General features: G+C 36.0%; 1 protein-coding gene across 8 annotated transcripts in view; it reads left to right on the forward strand.

Annotated features, from left to right (window-relative positions):
* adgrb3 (adhesion G protein-coupled receptor B3) overlaps positions 1 to 23,304 on the forward strand; it is a 150,323-nt gene that overhangs the window by 108,362 nt on the left and 18,657 nt on the right. For all 8 annotated transcript variants that reach the window (XM_030155664.1, XM_030155667.1, XM_030155666.1 and 5 more), the window contains 3 exons: positions 15,516 to 15,642; positions 16,749 to 16,852; positions 17,004 to 17,106. In XM_030155664.1, coding sequence (XP_030011524.1) covers positions 15,516 to 15,642; positions 16,749 to 16,852; positions 17,004 to 17,106 — 334 coding nt within the window. The remainder of the gene's footprint in view (positions 1 to 15,515; positions 15,643 to 16,748; positions 16,853 to 17,003; positions 17,107 to 23,304) is intronic.

Below are 23,304 nucleotides of genomic sequence, written 5' to 3' on the forward strand. Positions count from 1 at the left end.
CACAATGTAGTCTTCTGTCTCCCATGAGAAAATTATGATGTGTCCAAAGTGTTTTGGTTAGTGTCAGGAACTTAGAGATCAGACCCCTGTGAGAAATGTTGGTTTGGCCTACTACTCTGGACAAAACACAAAAGAGGTCAAAACTGCTCTATGATACACAGTGACATGAATATATCTGAAATAGAGTTAGAAGCCTATATGATATATGAAATATATGAAAATATATATGAATATACAGGGTGGGGAAGCAAAATTTACAATGAACATTTAGTTGTTTTTTCTCAGCAGGCACTACGTTAATTGTTTTGAAACCAAACATATGTTGATGTCATAATCATACCTAACACTATTATCCATACCTTTTCAGAAACTTTTGCCCATATGAGTAATCAGGAAAGCAAACGTCAAAGAGTGTGTGATTTGCTGAATGCACTCGTCACACCAAAGGAGATTTCAAAAATAGTTGGAGTGTCCATAAAGACTGTTTATAATGTAAAGAAGAGAATGACTATGAGCAAAACTATTACGAGAAAGTCTGGAAGATACTATTGAAGAAGAATGGGAGAAGTTGTCCCCCGAATATTTGAGGAACACTTGTGCAAGTTTCAGGAAGCGTGTGAAGGCAGTTATTGAGAAAGAAGGAGGACACATAGAATAAAAACATTTTCTATTATGTACATTTTCTTGTGGCAAATAAATTCTCATGACTTTCAATAAACTAACTGGTCATACACTGTCTTCCAATCCCTGCCTCAAAATATTGTAAATTTTGCTTCCCCACCCTGTATATGGATATAAGTAATTTTGCCATTACAATGCAAAAAATCAAGTGGATTTCTACAACCTGTTTCAATTCCTGCTTAATTTGTAACGTCTATAACTAGTTACATCATGATATTTGAATATATAAGGTCAAGACTTCTGACAAACATTTCTCAGAGTACGCTATAATTGTTTGTCAGCAGCAGCGGTTGTAGTCCATACTGAAAATATGTCCAAACTTCTAGCCGATTACCTAAAATGTTTAGTTGTTGGTTGAACGGGACAGAGCAGAACAGTGAACAACCTGTAGGGGGCGGGGCATGAAGTGAGCGCATGTGGGTTTAAAGGGCCAGCGCTCAAAACGACCTTTCTTGTGTCATTACTCAGAAATAGGGTTGAAGACGGACCTGTGGAGTTGAATTAATGAAGAATTCAGACCCGATAACATTTACAGTTTATGTAGACCACAGGGAAGTGTTTTGAAATGCATAATTCCATTTAAACAAAGCAAAGTATCACTCCTTTAACATTCTACTGCATTTGGCATTTTTATTGAAAATCCACTATTTTCCTGTATTTGATTTTACTGACTGCTCATAAAAGCTCATATATATCAATACAGAGAAAATTGAGAAAAAACTGCCTTTTTCAGAAAAATATATCATTTCTTAAACATAAAAAAGTATCAATAACAAGTGCTATTTGTCAAACTATATGGGTTTTATCTGTGAATCAATGTTGTAGGAAATAATGTTTCCATATTGACTATGGAGCCTCTGAACATCCAAACAGGTCACGTCTAACGCCAATGAAATTGCATTTTATCTGAGTTATTTAACCCATAAAGACCCAAACATTCATCGCCAACCCAAAGCATCTACGCATCTAAAACATTTAATACCTGTTGATCCACTAATCCTCTCAATCCATGTAAATAATTGGTGTTAAAGGCAGTTTCTCGTCTTTTCATGGTCATCAGATATGACCTATTTGGATGTTCAGAGACACCATCATCTTTTACAACATTGATTCACCAGTAAAACCCATGGAGTTTTAATAAATGAAAGCGGATGAAGATACTTGTTTTATGTTCAGTTAATGACATATTTTACTGAAAAAATCCCTTTTTCTGTAGTTTTTTTCTGTCTCTGATATAATAACCTTCAACTTTAATCTGAGCTTTTATGAACATCTACATGATCAGTGAACTAAATATTGGAAAAAAGCAGAGTCATACTGATAAAACACAATTTACAGAGGATAATATTTTAAATAAATGGTGATAAATCACTTAAAAAAGGTTAGATATAGAGAAAATGGAATTTGGGAAGTGACATAAAAGTAGCACTGGGTCTTTATGGGTTAAAGTTATTGATCGGCTCAAAAATTATTAAACATTTCATATTAGCAGATGCTGTTTAGGTCTTTGAGGGTTAAAGTATTCTATAATAATAGGAATATGGAAGACAATGGTCTCCCCTGAGAACCTTTTGATGTTTTAATGATATTTTTTAGAAGACACATCTGCACCTAAGAGACAGTTTATAACAATAAGCATATTCTGTGCCTCTTTTTTCCTGTTACCATGTGAGGCATACATGTGAAGCATATGTCACTGTAATTTTACAAAGACCTTTAGTTAAACCTAGTATGAGTCACCTAGTATGAGTCAGACGTTCACTCCTAGACATCACTATGGCAAAGACAGATCCACGTCTCTGTTGTACTATGCTGAATATTTAATTAAGAAACAATTTAGCAGCATGTCACATCTTCAGCAGACAATTAGAAAAGTGAGTGTTGATGAGAGGCTTTTCGGGGGATATAAACAGGCCAAATAGTCGCTGCTTGAAGCTTTGGATGATCAGTTACAAATGCTGCAGAATTATGTAACAAAGCAAGGGGGGAAACTCTCAAAAATCATGAGGACATGCAAGATAAAATATGCAGAGAAGCTGCAGCAGACAGAACACACAGCAACACGACCGGCTGCTTTAAAAATGTCGATGCAATGCAATCAAAAAAAGGAAATATCTTTAACATGCAGAAAATTGTTGCATCAGTGTGGTATTACTTGAAGCTTCTATTTACTTTCCAGTGCTGGCGTTGCTTTGTTGTGACTGTGGTGTTGTTGGTGATGCTTTTTAAGGTGATTTGATGTCACCTTGTTCACAGTGCAGTGGGTTTTGTACCTGCTCTACTAACATTTGACAGCAATGTTCTTGTCAAAGTAGCACATAATAAAACCAAAGCATCTAAAGCGCTCTCACTCAGAAAAAGGCAAGATTCTTTTTTACTTTACAATGAGGAGTTATCGGCTCCCTCTGTGCGACACCTATTTACTATTCTGTCAAAAAATAAGGTCAGATTTAGATAACTGGGTTAAATCTAATGTGATGTTGCGTTTATGGGAGCAGCGACTGGAAATGTTTTGTGCTTCATGTTTTTGCTTTACATAATGCATAGGATACATAGGGAGCAGCTGTGGGTAAACCAACCCCAACACCAGCGTATATGAGGTTGTTATTTTTACTTTGAAATAGCATGTGAATTGTGCATGGTCTGTCCTCTATCATGGTATTTGAGGGCAACTGGTCTATTTTTGAACAGCAAAGATACAACTGGGACAACTGTGCTCTCTTCTCTTTCTCTGACTTTCACAAACCAAGCGTTTAATATCAGCATTTTTAAAAATTTCATCTACACTAAGTCATTTTAATCAGAGCGCCACAGGATGACTCCACGGTATGATGATCAAGTTTATTTCAGATGGTTCTATTATACAATGGCAGCCACTCTCAGGACCCATTGAGGGGGTAATGCACCATCTGTCAGCCATGTTGGTTCAAACCAAATGAGAGTGCTCAATGTAACAATTAGTAGAATGACAATGCTGTTGACAAGTGGGGAACTGTGTCCTCTGTGTTGCCAGTTGCACTGGTTTGTTGTGATCCAAATGCAGAGCGTGTGAGCACTGGAGGCTCCTGCAGAAAGGCTCAGAGGCAGAGACAGCTGCCACACCTGAGTCTCTGCTGCTTAAGTTACACCAAGGGGCTGGAAACCTGAGGCATAAATATCCCTTATATGAACAAAAGGGGAAAAAAAAAAAAAAAAGGAACAATTTCTCTGTGTCTAAGCAACTTGAGCTAAAATAAGAACACACTCTTAGCATCTCTAACAAACTGTAGCTTAAAACTGCAATAGTCATTTGTTTTGTGGTTTGCTGCATTTGTGCTCCGACGCAGAGTGAAAAGTACCAGCTTTGTTTTAATAAAGCACTGTTTAATCTTAATAACTGCAAAATGGAAAGTGGTTTGTAGTGTTTGGCAATATCCTCCTGAGACCCAGGAAAGTAAAAGTTTGGGCTTTTTTACATTAAATAATTGTCTTGATTAGAAACAGCATAATGCAACTTCTTTTTTCTTTCTTTTTAATGGAATGTCCTCTGCAGTGGACAGCATATTTATTTATTTTATTTACTTGCTATTTTTTAAAGGGGTCGTATTTTGCTAAACCCACTTTTATTTGTCCATTTATTGTGTATTTGGACCCTAATAGTTTAAAAAGTTTGAATTTGAACCCCCCAGGTGTTGCAAAGCTATCTTTATATTCATTTTGGCAAAGATCGAGTGGATTTCTACAACCTGTTTTAATTCCTGCTTAATTTGTCACCTTTTATAACTAGTTATGTCTTAACATTTGCACATATATGGTCAAGACTTCCACCGAACATTTCTCCGAGTACGACATAATTGTTTGTCAGCAGCAGCGGTTTTATTTTATACTGAAAATATGTCCAAACTTTGAGCCGATTACTTAAAATGTTCAGTTGTTGGTTGTATTAACAAACACAAGTGGCTGAACGGGACAGAGCAGCACGGTCAACAACCTGGAGGGGGTGGGGTTTGAAGTGGCTCATTTGCATTTAAAGGGCCAGCACTCAAAATGACCTTTCTTGTGTCATTACTCCAAAATAAGGTTGAAGATGGACCTGTGGAGTTGAATTAATGAAGAATTCAGACCCAAGCATAGCATTTACAGTTTATGTAGACCACAGGGAAATGTTTTAAAATGTATAATTCTGTTTAAAAATGCAAAATATCACTCCTTTAAGTAAAGCTTTAAACCTCTTGTCCCCTACAGAGGACAATCATGCATTGTTGGGTCTCAAGAGGACGCAAAAGAGAATAAATCTTATGTAAAATTTACTTTGAAAAAAGAAAAGAGCAATGTCATTTGTCAGCAGTACTGAATAGTTAAAGAAACTGATAGAAAATCTATATATAGTACAGGGAAGTATTTCTCAGTGTAATATTTTCATCGATCAATTTCACTTTCATAGAAAAGCAAACAACAAATACAATTTTTCTAAAGTTCATGATCACTAAGTGCATCATTTTTTACCAAACCGAAGTTTTGACAAGATAATCAGATTCCAGGCATTGTTTGTTGTTTATTGTTTTTTGTCTTTTTTTGCCACTCAAATAAGCAAAGTCGCTCCCCTCTGAGAGTGTCATCCCAGCACGCTGCACAATAATCTGCTGCACCTGCAAAATACAATAAAGATGTAAATAAACACACTGATACGCAGGTCTCCATGTGTCTCAGAAAGTAAAACAGTGGAGCATCCAGAGCCAATATCTTTTTTTTCTCATTTACTTTCCTTCAGCTCCACAGCACCAACTGTAAACAGGTCAGATGCATACACTGTTATTACTCTTTCTAAAGTCAATATTTTTTTAGAAATTACCAATCTCTCTGCACTGTAGCAGGGGAGAAAAATAAATGCAGCCCAGTCTTTTCAGATATTTGCTCCTCCATTGTGTTGAAAAATAAATAATTTGAAGGGAAGTCATCTTAGTAATTTTCTTAGATGTTAGCAATGTTTATTTCCAACTCAAAAATTCCCACCGCAACCGCTAGAAATGTTGTTTTGTCTCCGATAATGACATATTTTCTGAGTGATTTATTTCAAACTTGTTCACAAAAAAAAAGCAAAGCTATGCTATCTACTTGTCAATTTTCTTTATAAATTGGGTAAATTCTAGCTGTAAAACAGTACATAGAAAACCCAAAAATGTCTTTGTGATTTTTCAATAACAGATGTTTTAGCAGTAATTTAAAATAAACCAATTAAATTCACATCTCACAGTTTAGCACAGAGCCTTCATTGGAGCATTTGAGAAAAGTTCAATTTAGCAGTGCTTCACAGATCATTTAACAGCAACTAAACCTTAGACGAATTAGATATTAAACATATCTTATTTGACCTCTATATTTACTATGCTTTTTTTTTTTTAACTGTTGAAGATTTATTCTCCGATAATTATTAGCTTCAGCTCTAAAACACGTCCTCTCTCTAAAAAAAAAAAAAAAAAAAGGTATATGTATAATACAGTGGGTGATAAATTGACTTACCAGTGCAGACAATTGGAATTTTTGTTGAAGAATAAGAGTAAGAGTAAGAGTAAGAGTAACAGTAAGAGTAAGAATAAAAATAAGAATAAGAATAAGAATAAGAAAAATAATAAGAAAAAGAAAAAGAAAAAGAATAAGAATAAGAATAAGAGTAAGAATAAGAATAAGAATAAGAATAAGAAAAAGAAAAAGAATAAGAGTAAGAGTAAGAATAAGAATAAGAATAAGAGTAAGAATAAGAATAAGAATAAGAATAAGAATAAGAATAAGAATAAGAATAAGAAAAGAAAAAGAAAAAGAATAAGAGTAAGAGTAAGAATAAGAATGAGAAAAAGAATAAGAATAAGAATAAGAATAAGAATGAGGTTAAGAATCCTTTATTATCACTGTTGACATTGTAAACATTTCCAGTAAAAATCTGTTTTAGCTGAAAGACATTGAATGCAATCACACACAGCACAACAGTATTATGAACACTGATGCATACATAGAACAGAGTAAAAAAAAACACTACTGATTTCATATATATGTATTCAACATGCACTCTGTGACATGTCCTTGAATGTGTTTACAGTCTATGTATTTAATTTTTTTGTTGCTTTTTAACAGTTCCACATATTTTCCACACCCAGATTGACAACCACTTAGAAGAAAATAATAAAGAAAAAATAGAAGACTTGATAACCTACACACACATACATTTTTTGTTTGTTTATATGTGAAAATAACAGCAATATTTTAATCAGTGCTGCTGCTGAGCACACTAACGCAGTTTTATTCCCATTATATATTATAAACGTAAAGATACTGTCAGAGAAGGTAGGGTGTTCTGACTTTGTACCGTTAAAATCACATTTCAGATCTAGGAATATTTTATCTTAATAGTCATATTGGAGATGACTGAGTGCTATACATTTCATGCTATGAATGTAACAGGAACATTCCACTTCCTACAAGAGTCAAAGCATATTAATCATTTACATGGCAGGTTTTGAGAAGCAGTTTTCACAGCTTCAGGTTCTGCAAACATCTGGAGATCCAGGCTCTGAGCCAAATAGGCTGTAACTAACACTGCCAAATAAGGCAAACCTGAAGGACTGCTTTGTTAGAGCTGTTCCTCCATCACTGAGTTTCTAAACATTCTCACTATCTGGACCCCAAAACCAAACTTTGCTGTCATTTTCCATATATATCAAAATGTGTCAGATACATATCAATAATATGTATCTCTGCTGTGATCATTTTGTTATACTTATTCAGATAAGTTGTGCCAACAGTAGATACACCTGCAGCAGCTAATGCATATTGAGAAGCTGCAATACATTTCTCCAGCAGGATTTTTCTCAGATAAACCTGTATTTGATTTTTTGGTTCTAGTTTGCTTCGCTTGTGATTCTTTTAAAAGTGCTCTCTAATGGTTTCCTACTTTGACGTCAAACTTTTTTGACATTTCCATATCTGAGATCAGCAGTTGTCAAACTTCTCCTCGTCATAGACCCTCAAATAGACACATTTGCACCACAGAATCGCACTTGATCAGATTGAGTCTCGGGGAGCCATATGGGAAGAGTTTTGTTGTTTTTAATTTGGGTTTAAATAGAAAGTGTCTACACAGCAGATGGGGAGAATTGATAATAGGGAGAGCGTTGCTTTATATTCCTCTATTATGGATTCCTCTATTATGAAACTTAAACACTTCTGATTGTGCCGGGGGTTTCTACTTGTCCACATTAAGACACTTTTGGATGATGTCTTTATAAAACGAGGTGGCAAGTGTGAGTTGTCACAATGTGGGCAATGTTTACAGTAATTCTAAGCTTCGCTGCGACGAGGACTGACAAGGACACTAACCATGCATTAGTCGACAGTAGGAGGCTTTGCTGCGTATGTGTATGTGTGTGCACAGTTAATAAGTTGGGGGAAATCACATGTTCCCCCTGAGGTATAACGCCAAAGTACAAGTGAGGGAGTCATGGTGCTGTAATGACTCAGTGGGGCAACATGGAACGAGCAAACTCTGACAGATTTGACCCACTCCGTTATATTTTCCGTCACTGATGTGTTTAGACATTGCTGTATTCGTACCTCTGTAAAAGCTGATCTATATTGACGTTGTCAGCTGCCGACACTGATCTTTCCAAATTAAGAAAGATGCTTGGAATCTTTCTTATATGTACCGCTCAAAGTGTATATCTCCTCGTTTTTCTTTTCTCGTCATACAGCTAATACATGCACTTGCCCACAGGCTGACTGAAATTGCCATCATTAAGAGATCCAAGATGGATTTAGTATTTTCCCAGCTTTGCCCCCCTCCTCCTCTGCCTGTCATTGTGTGTCAGTCTTTCAAGACTTTATAATATTGCCTAAAGTGCATCGCCCAAGGCACTCTCTAAGCCCTGAGTCTAGTCTGGCTTAGCTAATATGGGCACGGATGGAATTTAAAGAGGCGTTTGTATGATTTATCAACATGCCCACAGAAATATATGATAAAGAAGGTCGTCTTGTAAACCGAACAACAGAAGTTAACAATACAGACCCAGTTTGTTCATTCAGTCTATTCAGGTTTTTGTAGCTTGTTCTGATTTAAGTGGACAGGATGTTAAAGAGCTCTCTTTTTGACTCCTAAGTGCGCTACTTGGAAGTGTAGATAAGTTATGGGTTTAGTAATGAGATCTCTATGGCTGGAGAAACTCAACCTGTCAAAGTTCAGCAAAATGTAGAAACCTAATTGGAGTTTTGAGCAGCTGTCTATCAGTTTCAGCAAGTCACAGAGGTTTTAATACTGAATGTGCCTAAAACTTTGTCAACTTTTTATGCCAGTCTGCTGTCACTTATCTTGCAACATGACGTGACATATAGAAAAAAAGAAAAAAAAAAATACAAAATTGGAACAGATCAAATTGTGTCATAAATTTCAATCTTGCAAATTTTAATGCAAGGTTGTCAGTGCATCGTTGAATGGATCATGGTCAACTATGGGGGTATGTGATGAATGTCATATCATCAGTTATGCCGTGGTTAACATCAACGCTGACACGTTCTCTTGGGAACAGCTTTTATTCCAGGGCCACCAAGCCCTGATAAGGTCAGACAACACATCAAACATGGCGTACTTAAATTCCCAGTAAGGGATGTTCCTCTGTCAGCTTTTCCCACCGGCACCAAAGAGAAGCAAACATCTAGTGAGTCAAAAGTTGGAAATAGATCATGTGGATTGAGTTCACACCAGGGGAGTGGTGGCTTCATCCTAGTTATCCAGACGCAGAGGCGACGCACACGCCATCAATCTATCAAATCACAAAAAGTCAACATTCCAGAGTTTGCTTTTCATGGTGACAGTCGTATTTTGAGAGTGTAACCACAAAAAAAAAAGGGTGATCTCTAGTGGGCAGCTGTGTGCAGGGTGTGATTCTTGCTGGTCGCCCTTTTTTTTTTTTTTTTTGGTCCTTCAGGAATGTCTCCAAACAATGAAAAGCTCACAGTTTTAAAGAACTCAACATCCTGGTATATCATCGCTAGGTTGAAACATGGTCCAAAGGAGCAATTGATAAAGCATAAAGTAGAAGCAAGGCGAGGATTGCTGCTCTGAGATACAGTGAAAAAGTAATGCAGAAGTGGAATATCAGATGCTCTTCCAAGAATAAATTAGGTCAAATGAAAGTAGGAAAAACTGTCTGGATTATTTATCATGAAGCCCCATAGTGTTGGTTGGCAGGCTAGAATGATCCAAAGCACTCTGATAGTGTTGAAAATCCTACTGCTTCTACTGTATCACATGTAAACCAATGTATCTTGGCTCAGAACAGTTTTTAATAGGATATAAACACCATTGAAATCAGATGTTTTGTCGAAAATTTCATGCAACGCACAATGGCCACGGAAATGCGATGAGAATCTGGCAAAAACGCCTCACGCAATTCAGAAGATCATAAAATGACAAATGATAAAATGAAAAGATGTAGCTGAGTAATGTTTTTGACAATCCAAACGGAGCAACTTTAAGAACTGTTATTAACATTATTTTGCAAATCGTGTATCTTTTAAGGTACATTGATCCTCTTTATTAAAAAGCAGTGGTTGGACGTCAAAGCACTGAAATAAACAATAAATTGACCAAAAGTGATTTAAAAGCACTTTATTCTTCTGCTCTGCTTCATCTTAGAAGCAGTTATTACCATTTTTACATAGAGGGACTTGTTCTTGTATTAGAACATTTTCATTTTGCTATTAATATGTATGAGTGGCACAGTTTTGTTTTGTTTGAACACTGATCTTTTTTGTATTAAGAACACATGAGTAGTGTTTGATGCAGGGTGTTATATCACAATAAATGAAGTATTTTTTGGATGTTTTGTTGTATCCATTTACATATGTATTCCCATCTACCACCCTCTGATGCCACTCTTGGCACATTTTTACCACCCCATGTGAATTATCTAGATCTACAACTGCATAGACTTCTGTTTAGCTCTGTAGAAAGCTCTGTTTCTTATAAGGTTTGTGGAACCGGTTGGATGGGAATAAATTATCAAATAACACGTGAGGATTTAGTTGTAACATAACATCATAAAAAACAATAGATAGATAGATAGATAGATAGATAGATAGATAGATAGATAGATAGATAGATAGATAGATAGATAGATAGATAGATAGATAGATAGATAGATAGATAGATAGATAGATAGATAGATAGATAGATAGATAGATAGATAGATAGATAGATAGATAGATAGATAGATAGATAGATAGAAAACACATTATACACTTTGTCCAATGTTCTTTTTCACTAAAACATCCACACAAAAAAAAAAAACCTAAAAAGAAAGTTTTGAGCAAAGTTGAACTATATATTTATTTACTTATTTACTTATGATCTCAAAAAACAAGCAGGACATTCAACAACCCACAATAAATGAAAACAACAACAACAACAACAACAACAACAACAACAACAACAACAACAAAAACACTGTTGCCATATTGAGTTCACATGTCAATTAATATAAAAAAAACCCAAACCAAACATGGCATTCAAACATTTTTAGGATAGATAGATAGATAGATAGATAGATAGATAGATAGATAGATAGATAGATAGATAGATAGATAGATAGATAGATAGATAGATAGATAGATAGATAGATAGATAGATAGATAGATAGATAGATAGATAGATAGATAGATAGATAGATAGATAGATAGATAGATAGATAGATAGATAGATTAAAAAAAAAGAAGTTTCAAGCAAAGTTGAGCAATATATTTATTTATTTACTTATTTACTTAAGATCTCAAAAACAAGCAGGGCATTCAACAACCCATAATAAATGAAAAAAAAAAAAAAATACTGCCATACTTGGTGAATATGACAATTAATATCATAAAAAAACAAAACCAATCATGGCCTTCAAACATTCAAACATAATTACTGACAATAGTAAATAAACTAAAATCAGAGTGACAAGTTTAGTTGATCACCTCAAAACAAGCCTAACAAGGACAACATCATCAAAATATATTCATTCATTGATACAGTGACACTAATTTACACTGTTTACACAATAAAAACACTTTCCCAACATAATCATGCACAGATTAAAATGTTTCTGACTTAATCATTGCTGTTTTTGATTTCTTTTTGGAGCTGCTTTCAATACTAATCGGAGTTAAATATGGTGGTAGCACAACCCTGTAGCGTACAGTGTTCTTTAAATAATTTGTTTTTGGTAAAGGTGATGTAAAACAGCACTGATTACACAACTTCCAAAAGAACAATAATGGTGAGTGGCTCTCTAATAGGTTACTGCATTCTTGATTGAATCATTGTCTGTTATTTGGATTAGAGGTTAAGAGGTTGATGATGACTGATGCATACAGTATTACAAATTACCAAATTATAGTTCTAAAATCAAATGTGGCTTCTCAGTATGTTCCTGAGCAGAACAGAAGTCACATTTCAAGTCCTAAAACCTGAGCCTTAACCCATAAAGACCCAAACAGCCAATGGTGACCACAAGCATCGACTGATCTAAAATGTTTAATACCTTCTGAACCATTAAACCCATCAATACGTGACATGACAGTGGCTGGAGACACTTGTTTTATGTTCAGTTATTGATATCTTTGCTGAAAAAGTCACTTTTTCTTCAGTTTTCTCTGTTTTTGATATAATAACCCTCTACTTTAATCTGAAATTTTATAAACATCTGCTTGAGCAATAAATTAAATACAGGAAAATGCATGATTTTCACTGAAAACAAAGTAAAATACAGAGGATAATGTGATAATAAATGGTGATAAATCCCTAAATCTGCAGAACAATTCATTTGGGAACTGCCACCAAAGTAGCACTGGGTCTTTATGGGTTAAATCTGACTAAAAGCTCCTGGTACACATTGCTGCCATGCATTAACTGATAATAAAAGGTTTTTCTTGTTGTTCTTGAATATGTGTTTGCACAGTCAGTAAATCAGAATCGGGCCACTAACTATGCATCAAATCAAATATTTGCAAATGATATTGTGTTCATCCCTGAAGACTGTGTGTAATGCTGTTTTCTTTCTTTGTAAAGAATTCAATTTATAATTAGTGGGGATGAATTGCAGCATACTTTACATTGTATTGTCAAGGCAAGCTGTTTAGTCACAACCCAAGAAGGAAGAGAGGACACAAGTGGGAGAACAGGATCAGGATAAACTTTATTGCCCCATATAGGAACTTTCTTTAGGACAACAGTGCTACAAGCTGCTGCATTCACATTCAGACACATACAGTCGCGGAAAAAATTATTAGATCCACCCCTTGTTTTCTTCAATTTCTTGTTCATTTTAATGCCTGGTACAACTGAAGGTACTTTTGTTTGGACAAATATAATGATAACAACAGAAATAGCTCATAAGAGTTTAATTTCAGAGCTGATATCTAGCCATTTTCTATGGTTTTCTTGATAATAACCAAAATCACTTCAGTTCTTACATCGATATCTATGGCATTGTACTGACAAAAACAGTGCTTTTAGGCATTCCATGTTTTCTTTTCTGTCTGTTTTAGTCACATGATACACACAGGAGTTAGTCCTTGATTTGCATAACCGTTGTTTTTGATGACTTTTGATGGTCTAATATTTTTTTATGCAACTGTATATGGAAATTTATTAAAAATTTCAGATTGTCACTGGTTTAGTTGAGCCCAAACATCCTCCTGTGATGTTTTCAGTCATTATACATCTGTTCCTTTTATGATTCAGCCATTTTCCATGGTTTTCTTGATAATAACCAAAATCACTAAAGTTCTTACATCAAAATATGGCATTGTACTGCCAAAAACAGTGCTCGTCTGTTTTAATCACATGATACACGCAGAAGTTAATACTTGATTGCATAACCATTGTTTTTGATGACTTTTGATGGTCTAATAATTTTTTTATGCAACTGTATGTGGAAAGTTGTTAAAATTTCAGATTGTTACTGGTTTAGTTGAGCCCAAACATCCTCCTGTGATGTTTTCAGTCATTATACATCTGTTCCTTTTATGATTCAGCCATTTTCCATGGTTTTCTTGATAATAACCAAAATCACTAAAGTTCTTACATCAAAATATGGCATTGTACTGCCAAAAACAGTGCTTGTCTGTTTTAATCACATGATACACGCAGAAGTTAGAACTTGATTACATAACCATTGTTTTTGATGACTTCTGATGGTCTACAATGACAAAACACACTCAGTCACAAAGTTTTAGAGTCAGCATAATCACAATTATGAATTAATCTATATATTGCACCTTCCCCTCCAAGGTAAGAATAAATTGAATAAATATAATTAATTGATACAACAAATGAATGTAAAAATTAATTAACACAAGTGAAGGACTTTTTTTTTTTTTTTTTAACTGAAGGACTTTTATATTGTTGCATTACTGTGCAAAACAGCTAAACCTCAGTAGGGAATTTACAAAAGGCTTCACAGTCCCTTCCAGGAATCATAAATATTGCTGCCATATTGATCAAATGACAAAGCAGGATTGCCTCACACAGCAGAGGCTACTTGGCACACAAATCACACAGCTAGTATGCTCTATATTCTCATTAATCACCGGTATTAATCTTGTTCTACCTTTGTAGTGATATAAGTCAGATGTTGTAGAGTGTAAAGGCAGTAAGGTATCTTTCAGGACAACAGGTGTTTGACTGAGCTTTGGTGACTGGAATTTTAATGTTAGGTCATGTTTGGTCTGAAACACTGTGAATTAGATGAGTCATCACCAATTTTCATGTCAATAAAGTTTTCACATGGGATATGTAATCAATAAGGATTATTTTTTTAATTTCAATTTTTTTTTTTTTTTTTTTTTTTTTTGAAGATTGAAAGGGAGTGGGGGCGACAAATGGAATAGAGGCGCTCCTTTCATTTCACCTACTAGTGGTGTGAAGTGGGGACCGGCTGCAACCATTTGCGCTGCTTTCACGGGGTGGTATTAGTTCTGCGGTGTTTTTTCTAAAACGCTTCACACGGAGGAGCGAGCAACTTTCGTCCAAAAATGATTTTCAGGAATAATTCAACATTCATTCCAGTCATTCCATTAGACTTTCAAGCGAATAAACACGTCCTGCGACAGCGTGCGTTTATTTCTTCATCGTATCAGTCTCCCCCCTCTCACTCCAGCAGAGAGGAACAGAGTATCAATCTGATGCTGTCCACCGTTTCCAGGGTGAAAATCCCCCTAAGGAAGCATTCAAAAAGCTACTAATTAAAACAGCTGAGGTGGTGAGGGGGGGATGCATTTATATTTTTTAAAAAAAGCTTAAAAAAAAAAAAAAAAAAAAAGATATGCGTAATTGAGAGGAAAACGAGGGGATTCTATCGTTTTTGGGGAGAAAAAAATAGAAGAATAGAGTATCACGCAGGGAGGGAGACGTCCAGGTAAATATAAAGCCTTCTTATCTCTAATTATCATATGGGAATAATGATGTTTTGGTGTCGCTCGCTGGTATTTATCTGCGTAAAGCGAATCAATCAGCACCGGTCTGCTTGGACAGCTCCGTGCGTCCTCCCCCTCCTCCGTGTCTCTGCCTCTCTATCTGCTACAGCTGAAATGCTGCTTGTAGCCACACAAGAGACGATCCGATGTGTCTATTCGCTTTTTTTTTATGTAACCATCTATACTCTCGATCCGGATAAATAATTAAATATATATAGAAAGAAAAAAACAAAAAAAAAAACAAAAAACGAAGCGATGTCGATAAGTCTTGGGGAGTCGTGCCACCGCTGGAATTAAACCTCTAATTGCCTCTACCTCCTTCTTCTTCTTCTTCTTCTTCCTCCTCTTTGCAGGAACGATTCTTGGGGAGCCTGGTCCACAAAAGGATGTAAAACGGTGCTTACAGATGCATCCCATACAAAATGCTTATGTGATCGTGTATCTACCTTCGCCATTTTGGCTCAGCAACCAAGAGAAATAGTAAGTAGGCTATTGATTTGTTATTCAGTGTGGGTTTTATGGGCTAATGTAAAGGAGAATAGCTGCCTGTGTGTGTGTGTGTGTGTGTGTGTGTGTGTGTGTGTGTGTGTGTGTGTGTGTGTGTGTGCGTGTGTGTGTGTGTGTGTGTGCTGGTGAGAATGGAAATTGAATCTTTGGTGTGCTAATCCCGTTAAATAGTAATTCAGCTGTAAAGAGAGATTGTGGGGATATTTTCTAGTTTGCACATAGATTAAGATAACTCTGTGGGTGCGCGTGCACGAGGGAGGGTGTGTGCATGCTGATGCTTGTGTGTCAGTGGTTGTTCTTCTCATCAGTCAAATGCACATTAGATGGGAGAGAAGAGTTGTCATATTTAACTTATTATTATTATTATTATTATTATTATTATTATTATTATTTAGTGACATCAAAGTGGTTATGTGATTCCTGAAGAATGCTTTCTATGTGTGTGTGTGTGTGTGTGTGTGTGTGTGACAGACTATTGTAAAGGAACCATTAGCTTGTAATTTATAAAATAGATAAGATAACTGACATTGACAATATAGTATTACACTGTGGCCTGTGAATCAGTAGAAATAATGAAAAATCACAGAACAGTATGTTACCTTCTTCACTGTTCAAAAAAGCAGAATAGAAAATATGATTTGATTTTTTTATTCTCATACTGATCTCCTTATGGCTTGTGCCTATGACGTGTTAAGCACATTAGTTAGTACTCTAAGTGGAAATTGCAGGCCTGTGAGAACACATGGCCGCCTCACATGATTATAAATGCGTCTATATAAACAGATGACGACAAAATCACGCATACAGAATCTGTGGGTTTGCTTTGAGCTCCAGCCGTTCTGTCACATAATGTCCTGCAAGCGTCTATAGAAACTTTAGGGTTGTATATAAACAACCTTCGAGCCCACGCATGCACTTCAGTCCTCGCAGTACATTAAGGAAGCCACTGTGGACTATTCAGATTGACTGTGGTTGTTTTGATTGGTCCTCTCTCTGGGCAACAATAAAGATTTACTGTCCTGCATGAACAACATCCAACCTCCCACTGACTGGTTTGTCTTGCTCTGTCTCCTCCACAGACCATGGAGAACTCAGGGGTCCCATCTGTGACATTGATAGTTGGCTGTGGTCTGTCTTGCCTCGCCTTGATCACGTTGGCAGTGATCTATGCTGTGCTATGGAGGTAATTGTTTTAAAAAAGAAAAACAACACAACCGCAAGATGCTAAATCACAGCAATAGCCAACTTTAAATAACATTCTGACTGAGTATCAGACTACAGTTGTGAGAAATGTACTGATTTGGTTGAATGAAACCTTTCCTTTTTCTCTTTAGATATATTCGCTCTGAACGATCAATCATCCTGCTCAACTTCTGCTTATCTATAATCTGCTCGAACATATTGATCCTTGTTGGACAAACACAGACCCACAATGCGGTAAGTGTTATTTAATGATTGCATAGGCATAAGTGTGTTGGTCCAGTGCTTGTTTTATATCCAGTATATCACAACATAAATGAAGATGCAATTATACATTTACAAATAACACTTTTTCACTTTGGCTTTGTTTAGTTTTCAGAAGGTCAATACGCTTTTGTTGCATCTACTCTGAACTTTTCTAGCATATGTTGAACATTCAGTACACACACTCTGAGCTTATTCTTTCTAAACATGAGTGGATTTAACCCATAAAGACCCAGCGCTACATTTGTGGCAGTTCCAAAATGAATATTTCTCTATTTTAACCTTATTTAAGTGATTTATCAGCATTTATTCTTATATTGTGCTTTGTATTTTTGTATTCTTAAGTGAAAATCAGGTATTTTCCTTTATAGTTAATTTATTGATCATGTGGATAATCATGAAAGCTCAAATTAAAGTTCAAAAACAGAGAAAACTGACGATAAAGTGACTTTTTCAGTAACATATATCATTAACTGAACGTAAAGCAAGTGTCTCCAACCACTGTCATTGATCCAACTCCATAGGTTTTACTGGTGAATCAATATTGTAGAAGATGTTGGTGTTTCCACGGTAACTACAAAGTCTCTGAACATCCAAATGGGTCATATTTGATGACCGTGAAAAGATGACAAACTGTATTTTACCTCAATTATTCACATGTATTGATAGCATTAGTGGGGATTAGTGAATCAACAGGTATTAAACATTTTATATTGGTAGTTGATTATGGTTTCCAGTGGATGTTTGGGTCTATATGGGTTAATTGTACTCATCTGTTTCTGATTCTGTTAAGAAACTCTTGTCCAGCATCCTGACAAAACCCTGCAACATGAATTAATAGTCTTTCTTCATTCTCCAGAAGTCTATATAATCATGTCTTTTGATGGCCAGATGTTGAATCTCTCATAATGAGCACAAAAACAGCAACTTTATAGCCTCTTTCAAGCAAATTAGTCATTTTCTTACAGATTTAGCACTAAAAAGCCTCACATGCTTCACCCAAATGGAGTATAAAATGTTCCTAATGCCTCTCTCAGATGTAGATCTATTCTGTGTTGGCTCAGGACCATTGGTCTTTACTCAGGTGTTATATTGTCCTCTGCTAAAATTCAGACAACTCCACCGTGTTGGCATTGAGACAGTGATTATCTATAATTGCAATTAAAAGTTGGAGACCATAACGAAAACGAGGAAAAAATGAACAAAAAGGGCAGTCGGATTACTTAGAGATGAAATACGTGTGCCGGTTTTATTGCAGTATTACAATTCCAACCAGTGGCACAGTGATCATTAACATGTCAGAATAGTTTGGCAATTAAGGAGTCTTGACAAATGTAACCGTGGGAGCAGAAAGGCAGACATGATGCACAACAGGAGACAGGATGCATAGGTCAATCAAAGACTAATGAAATCATTGAGATGCAGTGCCTAAAAGGAGCCTGTAATGGTGACAATAAGAGCCTGTGTAAAAGTTGGGGTGAAGGATACAAGAAAGTGGCTCTTGTACAATGATTTACTGTGCGGTATGCATCACTAAAAAATGACTCAAAGCAATCACAGAGGGATGTGGAACTGTTTTTGTTCATATTTCAATGATAAGTGAAGTTCAGAGCTAGTCAGCAGGATTCAAAAGGACAAATGCCTTAGTTAAAGAACTGCTTCCAATAAATATGTATCACTTCCTCTTGCCGGCTTCGTAACTGGCCAGTAAACAAGTGGCTAATGTAAAAGATTGTTTGGCAAACTGTAGTTGGGATTTACAAGCTGCCCACACAGATGCCCTTCTCAGTCATTTGGCAGCACTACAGAATGACACATTGTCCGATTACACAGACATTTTATTGTGTAACTGTATTCTCAGTATACCTTTACCTTTTGCAAACAATAGACGCTTTCCCCTCATTATGTCCCACTGCTTCTACTCATTAATCCATTCACTTTTTTTTTTTTTTTTCGCTCATTAACAAGCAAGTGTTTTAACATTTGGACATTGTTATGTTGCTGCAGTCATAGATTATGAGTAAAGTTCAACAGCACATGTAAAACAGAGCCAAGAATCTTTTAATACACTAACAAAAATGTATTTCGGTGGGGGGTATTCCATCATTAGAAATGCATTTGCTGATGCTGTGCAGCGTGGCTACTTACGCTGTGTTTATAGGTATGACTTATTCTTGGAGCAGATGGCCTTAGCAGCAGTAAGGGCTTATACTGGACCGGGCTCTTCTCATAAATCAAAATGCTTCCGCTTATTAATTTTCCTATGTTCAATGAAAATTGGATCATGAATAATGAACGGATGGGGGAGTGTTTTGTAAACCCAAAGTGTCTGGTTTCTGGTGACGCAGTGGAATACAAATGAACAAAATACATTAACTGTAGCCACTTTGTAATGCGCCATTGAAATCTCATGAAAATATCACAAAGCTTTTTAGATCTTATAAAATCTCAAAAAAAAAAAAAGAAGTATTTACACATGATAGATTCAGCTGTTTCTTTGCTGGCCTGCACATATCTGGTGCACAGTAGCAGTTAAGACTATGAATGCACAGAGCTTTAGGGCATTTTTAAAGCTGAGCTGATTTGAAGCCTTGTCAGATTTAATCAGGGCTTCAGTCATATCCTGTCTTGATTATGAGGGCCACCACTTAACATGGAATACTCACTCCATATTCTCTTAATAAGATATCTGTCCCTGAAATCTACAAAGACGTTAGGTGGTTTTCGGTAAATCGACTGCCATACTGGAGATGTCGTTTCAGCATTTCCCAAAGTGACTTGACAAACTACCTTGACCGACTCACAAGGGGCCAAAGTAAAGCAATGCATGCTAAAGTTTTTGCATACGTTATAGCCCTATGGTATTAAATTACACTGAGCATTAACTATTCAGCTTTTGGACTTCACGACACTGAAGATATCAATTGTTGCTAACGCTATAATGGGGTCAAAACACAGTATTTGAAATCTCTCTGACGGGACTTTTTAGAGACAATTTGACAGATTAGTGTTGCTAAATGACCCACATTTTTACTTTTAAATTCATTTTTGCTTTAGTTGGACATGAAGGGGTTATCCAAAACAAGGAGCTACTTTATAGTGAAATAAATGTTGGAATTGTCAATCAATTAAAGTTCGCTCTCTGATGGGACATTACTGTGTTTTGACCCAATATTGGTTTCATTTTATTGATGTTGAGCAAGAAAATGAACATCTTCCCTGTTTTTTTTTTTACCCTCCGAATGCCCTCAAGAAAATAAAACATACCCTTTTTTTTGGAAGTAAAACCAATCCTCCCGAATCCCAAATTTCATCTTTTGTAAGCCTGTGTTGTTGTTGTTGTCAGTCTTCACAGTTGTGGATAAAACTTCGAGGGCAATAACTGCATCACTAGTTTCCCCTTGTACCATTTTGCATGTCTTTTTTGTTGTGATAATATTTGAGAACTCTTCCATGTGTTTGATCAGACATACTGTAGAAGCCTGTGTTTGAGTGGTAGGCCAGCAAGAGGAGAAAACATAGCCCCTGTGTGGGTTTAATTGCCATGCTGCCTGACACTGCCTCACTTGTTTTTCCCTCCATCTCTTGTAAGAAGTGCATATAATTGGCTCTAGTGTTTGTGGATTCTGAGTTGCTCATCATCTAATAGAAATCATTCCTTTGCTGTGGAGGTGTCCTTTGGGAGCAGGAAGTCAGTGAGTCACCTTTGCCAGTCTGTGCTTTTCCTTTGTCCTCTGTCAGTGTTCATCTTTGGGTATGGAAAGAAGACAAACAAAAGGGAAACAGGCTCTAGGGTTGCCTGCGGAAGCTAGAATTAGAGAGTTTTAGAATTAGAATTGATACGTCTGTAAAGCTGCCATGCTTCAATGAGTAAAAAATGCATTATACATCAGATTGTTAGAGGTCAAGGTACCTCAGTCTGCCATGATTCAACTCGCCCTCTTGTATGATGGTAAAAAAAGATCAGTTGAACAATATTTTGTATTTATAAAATCATTAAATCCAGTGACACTTGGTCAGGACTAATGTAAGCTGGTATTGTATATGTTTTAAGATGAGACTAGTGAGAAAATAACTCTGTGTGTGTGTGTGTGTGTGCTACATCTGACATTCGAGCCCCTGATGTGTCAAGAGATTAAAAATTATCACCTTTCCTTTAAACACTGTGGGTCATGTGTCGGCACAGATGGTTTATTATTCTACAACAAATAATGCCTCTAAATTACACTTAAGTGATTCGTATCAACAATATAGGTGGTAGTAGTAAAGAAAAATAGAAATGACAATAAAATGATAATTACATGACTTTTACGTCATTTAAATGTTTGCAGGAGACTGTAAAAAAAAAAAAAAAAAAAAAAAAAGACGTATATATGGACCTTTAAGAGTAAACTGATATAGTATGTACTATATTTTCAAGTAGAAGTAGCCATTTTATGACTATAGCAGTGAAGTCAATGTATCCGCTGAGTGTTTCTCTGAGGTTCAACAACACTTTATTGTTTGCTGTTTTAAATGTCCTCCACCCAGGCACATACTGTATAAAGCACTGGGGCACTTGTTGCTCGAATAAAAAGGAGAGTGCTCAATCAAAATAACAACCAACCTCCTCCTCCCACACTGACTCAGAACTGGTAGATGAGTGCAAGATGAAAGTAATGTTATAAGGTCTTGTTCGGATTCTTCTGCTATATTTTAAAACAGTGATAATTCCATCTTTGTGAGTCTAAACAGCTGGTGAAGTCCAGCATATAAAGCATTTGTAATCCTTTCAAATAGGCATTTATTTCTGCTTTAGATTTCTTAAAAAATTCATCACGAATAGCGAATGGCAGAGGCACATGAATGGGACTCTAAGGAAAATCGTCTCAACGTTACTTTAATATAATTATGAATTCCTGACTTTAATGTTAAAGAATAGCTGAAAAATCTGTTACCATTTATTTCAACGATATGTCATTGCTCATCTTTTCATTTCACTGGTCTGTCATTGACTTATCAGGTGTGTTCATGAGATTCCAGCTCCTAGCTTTTAAAATTTTAGAAACCAATGTGGCTTCTCGCAGACCTTTTAGCTATAGCTTAGTCAGGCTATTACAAAAAACATTCTTAAATTTCTGTCCTGACCTTAAACTGCCATTATTGAACCACCTTCAAATACACCTCTCCTCCCCTCCTTACCTTCATGTCTATCAGCTCTGCTATGTTTTAATGTGGTCCCTTTCTCAGCTCCTCTGTTTCCATGGATACTGTCACAGTGCGCACAACATCTCTCGGCATTTGCCTTTCTAAAGGGCAGCATGAACTCTAGGTTTCAACCTCGTTTTTGTAAGACTGCCTACGTCCAATCATAATGCTCATATAATGTACCTGACACGTTTTTCAGATTCACAACATCTATTTTTTGAGAACTAATGAGGGCATAATCTATAGGCCTTTTATCAGGAAGCATGAAATGTAACTATTGTACATGTCTTGTTTTCAGGGAATAATACAGGCTCTATTTTCAGCACATAATCATCTGTACTGTATGGTGTATGAGCAACAGAAATGCCAGGAGGCGCTTTGATGCACTGTCAGTTTACAGGCAGAAGAACCACATCTCCATTACTAACGTACACTACACTACATGTAGAATTATTGGTCTGTCCAGAAGTTATGTCATTGGTTAATATAAAATGAATGTCATAAATATAATAAGATCACAGAAATACACCAGAATTAAGAGATATATAGCTATAAAAGGGCACAATAATATCTTTTCTCCTCAAAGCTTATAGATGATATAGTGTTTAAAATGTGATTCCTACAAAAGAAGCTATTTGCATCTCTTCGTACGCACACGTGGCAGTTTGCCTTGGAAGCTTTTATGCTTTGATTTGATGTGCTGCTTTGATATGTTGGCGGCATAAGCAGCTCAAACATCACAGAAGACGTCCAAAGCAGGATCACCTTCATAGTGATTACATCATTGATTTAGTTACAAGCATTGAAAATAGCAAAAACTGTATCATACTATTTATTGTCATTTCTAAAACAAAGAAAAATGAAAATTGGACTAAGATACTTAAAAAATATATCTTAACCCATAAGGACCCAGTGTGACATTTGCGGCAGTTCCCAAATGAATTTTTCTCCATATTTAACCATCCTTAAGTGGTTTATCACCAA

The sequence above is a fragment of the Sphaeramia orbicularis genome, chromosome 15 (genome assembly GCF_902148855.1).
Source record: "Sphaeramia orbicularis chromosome 15, fSphaOr1.1, whole genome shotgun sequence".
NCBI lineage: Eukaryota > Metazoa > Chordata > Actinopteri > Kurtiformes > Apogonidae > Sphaeramia > Sphaeramia orbicularis.